Source organism: Sorghum bicolor, chromosome 8 (assembly GCF_000003195.3).
Source record: "Sorghum bicolor cultivar BTx623 chromosome 8, Sorghum_bicolor_NCBIv3, whole genome shotgun sequence".
NCBI lineage: Eukaryota > Viridiplantae > Streptophyta > Magnoliopsida > Poales > Poaceae > Sorghum > Sorghum bicolor.
In genome coordinates, this window is record NC_012877.2 from 5901965 (window position 1) to 5914574 (window position 12610).

Sequence of the window (12610 nt, forward strand, 5' to 3'; positions counted from 1 at the left end):
TAGTTTGAGGATGAAGTATTCTACCTTAAACAGTTTGGGAGTTATGTAGACTTTTTCCTTTTGTGAATATACGACATAGTAAGACATGGCTTTAGGTAAATTTTCGATGTCTAAGGGCACTCACAATGCAAGACTCTATCACAGAGTCCAAGACAATTAATTACATATTATTTATGTTATTTTGCTGATGTGGCAGTATATTTTCTGAAGAAATAGGTAAAAAAAATAAGACTCCAAGTCTTATTTAGACTCTAAATCCATATTGTTCAAGGTAATAAATAACTTTAGACTCTATGATAGAGTCTGCATTGTGAGTGCCCTAATACATCTAAAAATATTAGTCATTATCAAGTATTAAATGCATGCAAGAAACTCCTACAACTAATTAGCATAAGAAATTAAAAAGGGACTTGCTAAAATTTAGGTGTCTGAATTTTAGTTTTCTTTCAGTTGTCGAGCATTGCATATATTAAAATTACAACTTTAGTTTGTTGTAATTTTGATAGATACAATTTGTAATTTCTGATTCCAAGAATAAAAAAACTTGTTAGATAAATCCACAAACACGACAAAATCTAACTTGAAAACAATCCAAGACTATGGAGTTATGTCTTTGATATTGGAAAGCTGAGATATATGAAGTCTATCACACAAAAGAGACGTGTTATCATACATTATTATTTTTAGTTTTCAAATTTCTTCTATCTAACTCTATATTATTATTTTTAGACCCATCGCTAATGTTATAATTCTTAATTATTATCGGGTTTAGCCATATGATAATTCGCTCACAATTGATACCGTATCATTCAAGACCTAATGACACCATGGCCAACTCACATTTTGTTGACAACTTCCCTTCTGTACTATGGCTCATCTATTTGCAAGACCAGCTGTGCCCCCATATTTGGGTCTAATTCTATTGAATTTAAATCCTGTGCTGACAATTTGAATCCTCTCCAAAAATTTCATTTCAAACGGAAAACCAAGAGCTGAAATTTGAAGGAGCTGGAAGCCTCGGTCGGCTCACCCTCACTGCCATCGCACGTGCCTCCCGACCAACCGCCGTGGTCCCCTCACTCGCGGACACCACTCTCCGGGCGCCCACCACCTCCTCCGCCTCTTCCGCTCCCGCCGCCGCGTGCGCCGGCGACGATGCCGCGCAAGGCGTCCTCCAACTCAGGTACGCGCCCCGCCAGACGACCCCCGCTTCGCGCCTCGCAATTTCCGCACTCCCAAAACCCTAACGCGCTCTCTCCCTTCTCGACTCCCGCGTCCAGATGCGCGGGCCAAGTGGCGGAAGCGGAAGCGCGCCGCCGCCAGCGCGTCCCCGTCCAAGCAGCCGGGCGACCACTCAGACGACTCCGACACCGCCGCGGCCGCGAACGGCGACGACGAGGCGTCCCGCGCCACCTCCGCCAACGGCGGCCGAGGAACCCTAGCCGGCGGCGGAGGCGGCGGCGATGACGACCCCGCGCTCGACCTTCGTGCGGCGGAGGTGCTCTCCCCCAACGCCGAGCTAGTCTCCACCTTCCCCGCCGCCGTCCGCCGCGCCGTGGGCCGGCCTCACCCCTCGGTGCTGGCTGTCATCGCCGCCGAGCGTGCGGCGGCCAGTTCCGACGGCGCTCCGGCCACCCCAGCCCCGGTACCAGTTCTCGAGAACATTTCGCATGGGCAACTCCAGGTGATCTCGGCGATGCTGCCCGACCATCCGTCCCTGTCCTACGAACCTGACAAGCCGTCCACGTATGTCTGCACCCCACCTCCACTGATGGAGGGATGCGGAGTGCACAAACAGTTCTATGGCAAACTTCACATCGTGCCCAGGCACTCAGGTTTATTCTTGTCTTGGCACCAAAAAAAAATCATTGTTTGTCACTGACAACTACCTGATACTATAACAAACTGATAATTTAAATTGTGTTTTTTTTTGTTGATTCATAATTGTAGATTGGTTTGTGCCAACGACGGTGCACAGGTTGGAGAGGCAGGTTGTGCCACAGTACTTCTCTGGAAAGTCCCAGGGGCAGACACCAGAGAAGTACATGATGTTGAGGAATAAGGTGATTGCGAAATATTTGGAGCGTCCTGGGAAAAGACTTGTGTTTGCTGAGTGCCAGGGACTTGTCACAAGCACACCTGAATTGTATGACCTGAGTAGGATAGTTAGGTTCTTGGAATCTTGGGGTATCATTAATTACCTTGCAACAGGGTCTGTGCACCGTGGCCTGAGGATGCCAGCATCCCTCATCAAGGAAGAGATAACAGGGGAGCTTCAGTTGGTATCTGCACCAATGAAATCAATTGATGGTTTGATTTTGTTTGATCGGCCCAAATGCAGTATCCGGGCAGATGATTTATCTTCGTCGGTGTCAACCTCATCTGCTCCATTTGTGGCTAATGGTGACGCTGATTCAGCAAATTTGGACGAGAAGATCTGGGAGCTCTTATCCGAGAGTTCTTGTAGATACTGCTCACAACCTTTACCCAGCTTGCACTATGTGTCACAAAAGGAGGTGTGCACAATCATAATTGCTACTTTGTTATATTTTATTCTTCATATTTGGATGCTCCTTTGCATCTTCAGGACTGGATTATGCAATGCACTTCACACTTCTGACCTTATATCGGTCTATTCATAATTTTCAGTTTGTAGAATGAGACTATGTTATTGATCAGAGTACTCTATTGATTCTATTACATCCAAAACTTAGCATAGTTTATAACGCGACTCACTATTCCAGAAGGAACTGATTAGGACAACAATATTCTATGCTTGAGGTGATATTGTTGTTTCCTATGACAGTATTCTGAACTGATTAGTACAAGATTATACCCAAATAGCAATGATTAGGAAAGCAGAGATCATTATATAATTTTGCTGAAGAATTTACAAACAGTTTTGTATCTTACACCTCAACATAGGTATAGTATTGGTATTCTACATTATTAAACCTGTGATTTGAAGTACCAAGAGCCCATGAGATTGAAATGATGATTTGGTTAAAGGCATTGTAGAGTATCACCGTATACAACTGAATGTTACTACAGGGTAATTCTCATCTAGGTACCGAAATACAAATAGGCCTGAGTAAAGTTAAGTTGCTTATGTTTTAGTTTTAAACATGCTTGAATGTTTTAGTAGGGTAATTCATGAGTTAGGAAAATGGAAAAGTGTATTTTTCAAACGCTTTTTCCAGTTCAAAATACTTTGTCCAGTTTACTGGAATGTTTTATTTCAAAATAGTTTGACATAATTATCAACAGCATTTATTTGTGATTGGAAAGAGTTCTTGGCATGCTATGAAGCTTTATTTATATCCTACTACTATTTGGTTTTCCTAATAACTTGTATGAATTGATTTTGTATTTGATTTCAGTGTGTTATATACTTCATGATGATTTGCCTTGTACATGCCCTCTGTTTTGATATGCCATGTTTTAAGAGTGATTCACTTTAGTGCAGTCACTTTCTGTTAATGTGGATCTTAGTTGATATATATATTTTTTTCTTTTGTAAACTAGCCCTCTTTATCAGAGAAACATATAAATGAGACTAACAAGCTATCTTATTTTAACTGGTGGAGCAGGCAGACATTGCTCTTTGTTCAGACTGCTTCCACAATGCAAAATTTGTTATTGGGCATTCAAGCTTAGATTTTCAGAGAGTGGATGTGATGAAAGATGGATCAGACACTGATGGGGACAGATGGACTGATCAGGAAACTTTGCTGTTGCTGGAGGGCATAGAGAAGTTCAATGATAACTGGAATCATATTGCAGGTCATGTTGGGACAAAATCAAAAGCACAATGTATTCACCATTTTATTACTCTCCCGGTGGAAGATGGTTTGTTAGAGAACATTGAAGTGCCAGAAGCATCCCTTCCATCCAGAATGCAAAGCAATGGATTTTTGCATTCAGATTCCAATGGCAGTACTTCAGGTGTGTTTTGTATTTGTTCAACTAGCAAACTTCTCAGTTTTGTGCTTCAGTATTCATGGTTGCAAAATGTATCGGGATTCTATATTTTTGACTGATGATTTGTTCTCTTTGCTTTCCTCAAGGTAGCCAACCTGGAAACCAGATTCCATTCATTAATTCTGCTAATCCAGTCATGTCACTGGTGAGTCATTGTACATTATATTCAAATTTGGATACCGAAATGTCTGAAAGCATTTACAGCTGTAGTTATCTTCACTATTTGTTTATAGGACCATCAGTGATGTGCATACGTTTTCCATGCCTGAAATGTTTTGAATCAAAGCCCTTACTATCTCAAATCTCAAACAAAAAAAAATATTTACCATTTACATGTTGCTAACCATGACTCGGGTTGCTAATCCATTTCCTATGCTTTATTACTTTAGAAATTGACACAGTTTGGGACTAGACAGTTTATTGCAGTTCTTTTAATTGATCAAAAGCTGTTAAAAAACAATAATTCTGGGTGGAAGGCTGTATGCCTGTACCACCTTTAGCTATTAATTAGCTGTCTAAACTCACAAATATCTGGCTAGGGCACTGGTGGCATAATCATACGAGCTATTCCAGTGATAATGATAAATCCATGTGTAAATACTTATTGGGGGAATATGTAGTGCATAACCATATTTCAGTGTGAAAATGCTAGCTCTGAAACAGGGGCCATTGGGTGGGACTTGGAATCATTATGTTAAGGTGAACAAAAGGAACAAATAGGTTCACAAGTTCTGTTAGTAAAGCCTCGCAAGCTGCGGGTTGCAGTTTGCATACCATGCAGTTTTCTGTGTCATTATAATATGTCTCAATGGTCAATCTGTGTAAAGATTTATTTATATCTCTGGTCTTATTATTCTCGCAGGTTGCATTTTTGGCTGCTGAAGTAGGACCGAGAGTTGCAGCATCCTGTGCAAGTGCAGCATTATCGGTTTTGACGAGGGATGATTCCAGGTGAGCCACCTGTGCAATAAGTGATGCCCAGTGACTTGATTAATGAACATTTGCTGATTTTGATTTGCCATGTTTTATAACTGGAATGCAGTAACACTTCTATTATTTTGTGGTACCTGATTTGTTTTGTTTTTGGGGTCTCACATTTCTAGAGCTATTTGTTAACTTGGTATTTTCCATTCTGTTAAGGATGCATGCAGAAGGCATTGATGCTATGGGTCATGCTACTCATCTGAACTACGGTAAGTGCTTTGTCCCCCCTCCCTTTGTTTCAATCTTATTGTGCAAGAGGTTATTGTAAAAATACAACCAATCTTCTTGTGTACCAGGACCCTCATCATCCATTTCTTCTGAAACTGTGAAAAATGCTGCAATCTGTGGCTTGTCAGCAGCAGCAACGAAGTCCAAGCTTTTTGCAGACCAGGAGGAGCGTGAAATTCAGAGATTATCTGCCACCATCATAAATCATCAGGTCAGTTGCAATAAAAAAGTTTGTGGATTCTGCAATTTAGTTATTTTGGTGTCTGACCATCTTATTTTCATGGTATAGTTTTACAATTGTTGTCTGGCTACTGTGTCAGTGTTTTGCATCTATATGACTTCACAAGAAAAAAGGAAACCCTGATTCTCAACTATGATAGTCGTAGCTCTGGAGGAACCTATGCCATTATAAAAGTTGGTAATTACCTACAAGTCATTAAAAAAGTTGAGTTCACACAGGTGCCACTGCTCCGAACTCTTTAGCTCTGTATGCCACTTCTGTCAGATTTGACTCTAACGGTGTTAAACTGCAGGTATGAAAAGTCAAAAATACCCTTATGTCTGAATATCCAATTAATTTTTTTCAGCACCTTAACGATCTCAAATGAAAAAACTCAAAACTAAAAAGTCATAGATCTCGTCGGGATCTACAATATTTATATTAAAAATATTTTTATTTGATTTCATATAAAAAATATGTTTTTTCTAAGACATATTAATCATATCAAATCATATCATTTTTGTATGGAATTAAACGAAGATAATTTTTATACAAAAATTATAGATATTATCGAGATCTACAACTTTGTAGTTCTGAGTTTTATGATTTGAGGTCATTAAGATGCTCAAAAAGTTAATTACATATTCAGGCTTGAGGGTATTTTTACTTTTCACACTCGCGATTTGACACCGTTAGAGCTAAATCTGACAAAAGTGGCATGAAAGGCAAAAGAGTTTAGAGCAGTGGCACCTATGAAAACTTAACTTTTCTAATGGCTTATGGGTAATTATCAACTTTTATAATGGCACGTAAGTAAAAGCCTCTTTGTTCTTTTGTGTTAAAAAAAAGAATCTCAAGCATCCTTGACATGATGTCTTTTCCTTGTATTTTGATATGTTACTTCATGTGATGGTTGTGTTTTATGAAAAATGTCCAAACACTGAGTAGAGAGGAGGTTTTAAGCATGAAAGAGCCACTGAGAAAAAAAACCCGAATTCACACTTGTCGAAGTTTGGCATTTACCATAATTGGAGCTTATTTCTTAGCCGATCATGCTAATTCTCAGTAGTTTTGTAGTTTGACAGAAAACAATTTTCCTGCCACTATTATAGATATCTAAAAAACAAAACCTTGAGGTTGAGGGGCAGTTTGGTAAAAATTCATAACTGGGTTAGGGATATTCAGGGCGCCCTATCTGCTGTTTTCTTCACTGAATATCTCGCACTTTGGGATCTCATCTTCGAACTGATGCTTCAACCAGAGGTGGAAGACTCTCATGTTTGAAGTTCTCCAGTGATGGGCAATATATTCAGCAAAAAGCCTCCTATGAAAGCCTGTTTCATGGTACTGTAGTTTTCAGTCCTTATGATAGGATTTGGGAAACTTGGGTGCCTGGCAAATGCTGTTTTTTCTTATTGCTAGTGGCCCATGAGAGGTGTTGGACGGCTGATCGGTTAGCACGAAGAGGGCTGCCATATCCCACCTGCTGCCCCTTTCTGTGACCAAGAGGAAGAAAATGTTAATCACCTTGTGTTGACATGCTTCTTCACATGAGAATTTTGGTTCTTCCTTCTGCACTGGGTTGGCTTTCACTCCCCTACCTGATAAGATTTCCTTTGATGATTGGTTGGCAGAAGCACAAGGAGGGTGGCTGATCACTTAAGAAAAGGCCTAAACTCCATCTCAGGGGCCTGGACATTGTGGAATCTTCGTAGTCGCTGTGTTTTTTGTGGCAAACCTCCTAACCTAGCTAGAGAACTGTTGCTCGCTAGTGAGGAGCTCATTTCTGGGGTTTCAGTAGGGCACGAGGTATCAATCACCTCCTTGCCTGGGATTGAATGGGTTTTAATTTTGGTATTGGTCGTCTTCTTCCCTTTTAAAGGGCACGTCTTTTTGCTTAAGATTCTACTGTTTTGTCTGTGTGTGGTGTAAGGGTTCCTGCCCCATTTTTCTTAATATAATGATACACAGCCCTGCATGTCTGAGAAAAAAAAGTTTGACAAAAACGTATAGGTCACTGGTTAAAACCGCCCTTTACTAACTATCATGGAGATTCAACCAAGCTCAAACAGGTTCTGTTTTGAATGACTTTGAATCACTTACTTAGATAAATCTTCTTGAATTTCCTACTTGTAATTCTTGATAAAAGGCAAATGATATAACTTTCAGCTTGTTATTCATTTTTTTGGACATGCAGTTAAAGAGACTGGAGTTGAAATTGAAGCAGTTTGCAGAGGTTGAGACAATGCTCTTGAAGGAAAGTGAGCGGTTAGAGGTGATGAGGCAGCAGATGGTAACTCAGCGTGTCCGGTTGTTATCAACCCGGTTCACTTCCACAGGTGGTACAATACCTGGAGGCAGCAGCAGTATGGTTGCAAACCCAATGAATCAGGCCACCGGCCTTAGACCACTGATGATGCCAGGCACGGTGTCCCAGTCCAGCGTGCCGGCAATGTATGCAAATAACATGCAGGGGCATCCTCAGATGGCTCTGCTGCAACAGCGGCAACAGATGCTCTCATTTGGACCTCGCTTGCCTCTCTCGGCCATCAACCCTGGCTCGTCCTCGTCGGCACCCAACATGATGTTCAACCCTGGCATGCCCAACTCGGCAGCTCCTAATCATCACCCTTTGTTGAGATCACCCTCAGGGAACAATTCAAATGTAGGTTAGTGAGATGAGTTTTTCTTTTTTGGGTCTTAGATGCCTGAGTTGTAGCCCCTGATTCGTGATCGTTAACCATCAATTGCACAATCACATATAGAGATAGTTGTTATCAGCGATAGGTTCTCATTTTCTCTAGGCTGTGGACCGTGTGGTGTGTGTTTTGATAAGACTGGTGTTGCTAGTGGCTCAGGCAATGCATAGAGGATGTAGAGTTTCACCCTGATTAATTATTATTACTGCCCCATCGTAAAATGATGTCAAAAATGATTCTGCATGAATTCCCCATTCTTCATCTTTGGTCTGCAACTCTGCATCCAGGGGTCATGGTATGCCAAAATGGTTTACGTTTGGAATTTGTTGGATGCTAATGAGAAAATTTGGATTTTGTGCTGTCTCCAGCGGTGGGAAAATTTATCGAAACTGGTACCGAACTAAACTGTTTTAACTGGAAAAATTGGTAACTGAAATTTTCGCGATCTATTTGATGAAGGCTGACTCTATTATGTTAATGAAGTTTATTCGGTTTTGAGCTGGCATAACCGAATTGTATGACTGCACTCATAACCATGGTATCGGCTCTATTAAGCGTCGTATCCATGATAGTTTTGTGCCTCCGTGTTGTTGAACCATATATATAAATATATAACCATTTCCTGCTGGCACCTCCAACTGATAAAATTATAAACCAATATCAGATGTCACACCAGAGAACTACTTGAGGTGACCTCAATTCCCTAGACAAGTACCAATACGGCAATGCCTACCATTGTTTGATCATGTGCTTCTTAGTTGAAACATTATTAATTGTGTACACACTAGTTTTTTTTTTGACAATAACATATCATATATGTTAAAGCAGTCATAATACAAGAAGGTTCCTAAAGGGAGACCTTGATACAACGAGGTCCTCTGAGGCTCTGACCAGAAATAAAGACAGCAACGTCGATTAAGGCGAAGAGATAGACTATTCTGCCAGCGAGGGGTAAACGCAGAGGCGTCCAAGACGCGTGCACCCAGATGGATTGACCGTGCACTGCGACGGTTGGAGGGGGGTCGGTTAAGCCATTGAAGAAGACATATTCCGATAACCGAAGAATGATGTTGTTAACGTTGTCGGAGGTAGAAGAAGCTTAAACCGATAACCCAAATAAAGGCAGTATTATCGATCCAATGCCGAAGAAGTAGCTGTCTGAATAAAACATAGGTCACAAGGAACACAGACTACTGATTAAACACTATACATGGACTAAAAGGAGGGGGACAAAAGAGCCGGGCGTCTCTGTCCGAATGAAGACCTGTAGCCATGTAAGAGTGATACGAAAGAGACACATAAAGAAGATAGATAACGAATACTAGAAAAGATAAAAGATGGAGATGCACAGGTAAGGATGCAGACTGAGTCCACGTAGTGAACCAACACATCGCGATGCAAAGGCATGCAGGGCACGTCGCAGGCGAGGGTCCCACTTCGTAGGCCGCGGGACCCACTCCGAAGGGCGTGGGCCCCACAACAAGCTCAGGACGACGGCAGAGATCTGGATCTCGCGAGCTGGTGGTGTTGCCTCCATCAACATCAGCGACAAGGCCGTCGAAGCAGAGGCATCGTGCTGAGGCATACCTCCAGGTAAGATGCGTCGGCAAGAACATCCTTGGCCAGTGAGAACCACCGGCTTCTTGCCCAGACACGAATCCAAGAAGCTCCTCCGCCATGGAATCGAGCTTGCAGAGGTCGGCGGGGACGAGGAGGAGGAGGATCTGAAGGAATGGTGGAGGAGCACCTCAATCACCATATTTTCTCCATCTATCTCCATGGCTTCTTCTTCACAAGTAGTAGAAAAAATGGCCAAGAAGACCTTTATTTGGCAAAGGAATCTTACAAGGAGGAAGGGGAGGGGAATAAGGGAGGTAGGGAGGGGGGCCGGCCCACCTGCCCTGCCGCCGGCGAGCACACCGGGGGGGACAGGGGACCGGCGGCGGGGGGAGTTAGGGGGCAGCTAGGAGAGGGAAGGGGGGAATCGCACAAGGCGTCTTCCGCACTACGCGAGGTGGTATCGTGTACACACTAGTTGGCACCTCCTTTAACTCAAGATGGCAACGGATACCCAAAACCCGAGTACCCGACGTGTTTTACAGGCGGTATGGGATAAATTTTCTACCTATGGATATGTTATTGGGCAAAATTCTATACTCATCGAGTATGACGGGTACGGATGTTGGTGTATACTACACATACCTGCCTACCCGCGGGTAAAAATACCCGCCAAAATAACTGGCCACGCCCTTGTCATTTTGAAAAAAAATTGGATGGACCTTGGGTCCATAGCAGGTCCTGTGAACTCCCGTGGATAGCTGCCACGTGGAGCAGACAAAAAATCCAATACTACACATACCTGCCTACCGCGGGTAAAAATACCCGCCAAAATAACTGGCCACGCCCTTGTCATTTTGAAAAAAAATTTGGATGGACCTTGGGTCCATAGCAGGTCCTGTGAACTCCCGTGGATAGCTGCCACGTGGAGCAGACAAAAAATCCAACGGCTCCACCCGGACTTCTCTTCTGCTTGCAGCTTCTCCGTTCAAGTGGTTAAGCATGGCTCCACCACAGCATCCTCTCCTACATGCGCAGTCAGACGTCGGATTTATGTTTTCACCACGTGGCAGCTATCCATGGGGGCGCTCACAGGACCTGCTATGGACCCAGGGCCCATCCAATTTTTTTTTCTATTATTATATGAATATTAGTTTGTAACTTGTTGGAGACTTAGAATGATTTATTTTTGTGTGTGAATGTCTGATATTTATATGTAATTCTCCGGTATACTATCGGGTTCGGGGTTACCCGTCGGGTAGAATTTACCCACGGGTACATGTATGGGAGTCTTTTCCTATCTATGTGCGTGTACGGGTAACCCAACGGGTAAAATTTAGACTTCACTGGTGCGGGTACGGGTGGCCAGTGGACACTACCCGTCGGGTACGTACCCGTTGCCATCTTGAGCTCCAACTAACTAAGCTTGTTCGCTTGAGCTTAGAGCAACTTCAGCAGTAGCCCTAAAAATAAGACCCATACTTTTGATTTGGGTGCTCCCCTTACTTCTTGGGGCTCATTTTTTTTTCTTTAACTCCAACAACAGCATCCAAATTTAGATCCCCAAACCTATTCTAGAGAGAAAGAGAGAGAGAGAGAGTTGTAGGATGTCATGCACATGCAAGAGAGAGAGAGAGAGAGAGAGAGAGAGAGAGAGAGAGAGAGCGCTGGGGCTAGGACACACGATGGAGGATGGGGGTTGTCCTGTTGGACCAACAAGAATAGGGTCTAAAGGAGAAATATGAGTGCCCAAACAAATATGGGGTCTGGAGTAAGGGCTCTGCTGGAGTAATGTTTTTAGCTTGAGCATCCGTATTTAGCTATTGAGGCTTAAGTAGGGGCCCTGCTAGAGTTGCTCTTATCAGCCGATTCTGTCAGCAGCACAAGAAATCAGGCAACAATACTTTTTGCTATGGCTTATCAGCCAAATGAACAAGGCGACACTACAACTATGGATTCACATTACAGACTTTTAGGCCTTGTTTGGATGTCTATGCATCCACCTTAATCTATGTGTATTGGGGGTGTAATTTAAACTAAATATCATGCCAATACACCTCAATATACGTAGATTGAGGTAGATATATGGAATTTTTTTCCCACCGGAACCGTGGAACAATCAAAGCCAGGAAATCCGCCTCAAGTTCTCCAATAAGCAGGAATCACAGCACAGTTGCAAACATATATCAGTAATTGAGCTTATATTGAAACAGAAATTTAAAACAACAAGCCTTTCTATAATTTTTTTGACTAAAAAAACGTTTTTTCTCCAAAGTGTGAAAGAAATGAGATTCGTGAAATATGAATTGTACAATCTACTCGCCTGATTTGTCCTTAGCTCCTCATCGACGGCTAACGGCTTCCATTATGCACGTGCTGAATCACAAGCTACCATGGAGTACTTGGCAACGCGGCATGCGAGCCAAACGGCTTTGGAGTACAACATTTACAAGGTTGGCATCGGTCATAAGTACCATTCATTAATTTATTTATTTTGAGAGAAAAATATTATTGAATGATTGATAGATTTGATATATAAGCTCAAACACTAATCACCTTTAAAATCTTCTATACACTTCAAGTCTATTGAATCTTTTTGGTTGACCTTATAAATAAGGTCACGACTATGAGAAATGAACACTAACACAATGAACAAGATTCAAATAAATAATTTTTTTGGTTGAGCACCAATAAATATATTATAATTTTAGAAAGAAAATGATACTAATTTCATATTTTTCATTAAATGATTTTGTTATGATTTTTTTAGAGATTTCACCATATTTTTATTATGGCCAAAGTTGTCTAGTTTGAGAGCCATAGATGCGCTGTGTGCAATGTGCATCAACTTTTTATATGGAAGACTTGCGCTGAGTCAACGGTCAGTGGGTCAGCGGACAGATACAGGAACAGGAGCCAATTGCGAGGCAGCAGCAGGCCT

The 12610-nt window shown here is 42.1% G+C and overlaps 1 protein-coding gene across 2 annotated transcripts; it reads left to right on the forward strand.

Annotated features, from left to right (window-relative positions):
* On the forward strand, positions 1018-8387 carry LOC8079896 (SWI/SNF complex subunit SWI3C). 2 transcript variants are annotated; one of them, XM_021445994.1, is made up of 9 exons: positions 1018-1183; positions 1281-1835; positions 1951-2516; positions 3591-3945; positions 4068-4126; positions 4844-4932; positions 5122-5174; positions 5262-5404; positions 7048-7331. In XM_021445994.1, the coding sequence occupies exons 1-9, from the start codon at positions 1156-1158 to the stop codon at positions 7066-7068; spliced, it is 1869 nt and encodes a 622-aa protein (XP_021301669.1). In that variant the 5' UTR covers positions 1018-1155; the 3' UTR covers positions 7069-7331. The 2 variants fall into 2 exon arrangements, with proteins under 2 accessions (XP_021301669.1, XP_002441913.1); XM_002441868.2 differs by lacking the exon at positions 7048-7331 and adding an exon at positions 7611-8387 and having other exon boundaries at positions 1020-1183.

Bases quoted from the DNA above. Each gene is read 5' to 3' on its own strand.
- LOC8079896 (XM_002441868.2), top strand. From the start codon at position 1,156: ATGCCGCGCAAGGCGTCCTCCAACTCAG. The intron at 4,127-4,843 runs GTGAGTCATTGT...TTATTCTCGCAG, and splicing joins CTAATCCAGTCATGTCACTG to GTTGCATTTTTGGCTGCTGA. The intron at 5,405-7,610 runs GTCAGTTGCAAT...TTGGACATGCAG, and splicing joins CCACCATCATAAATCATCAG to TTAAAGAGACTGGAGTTGAA.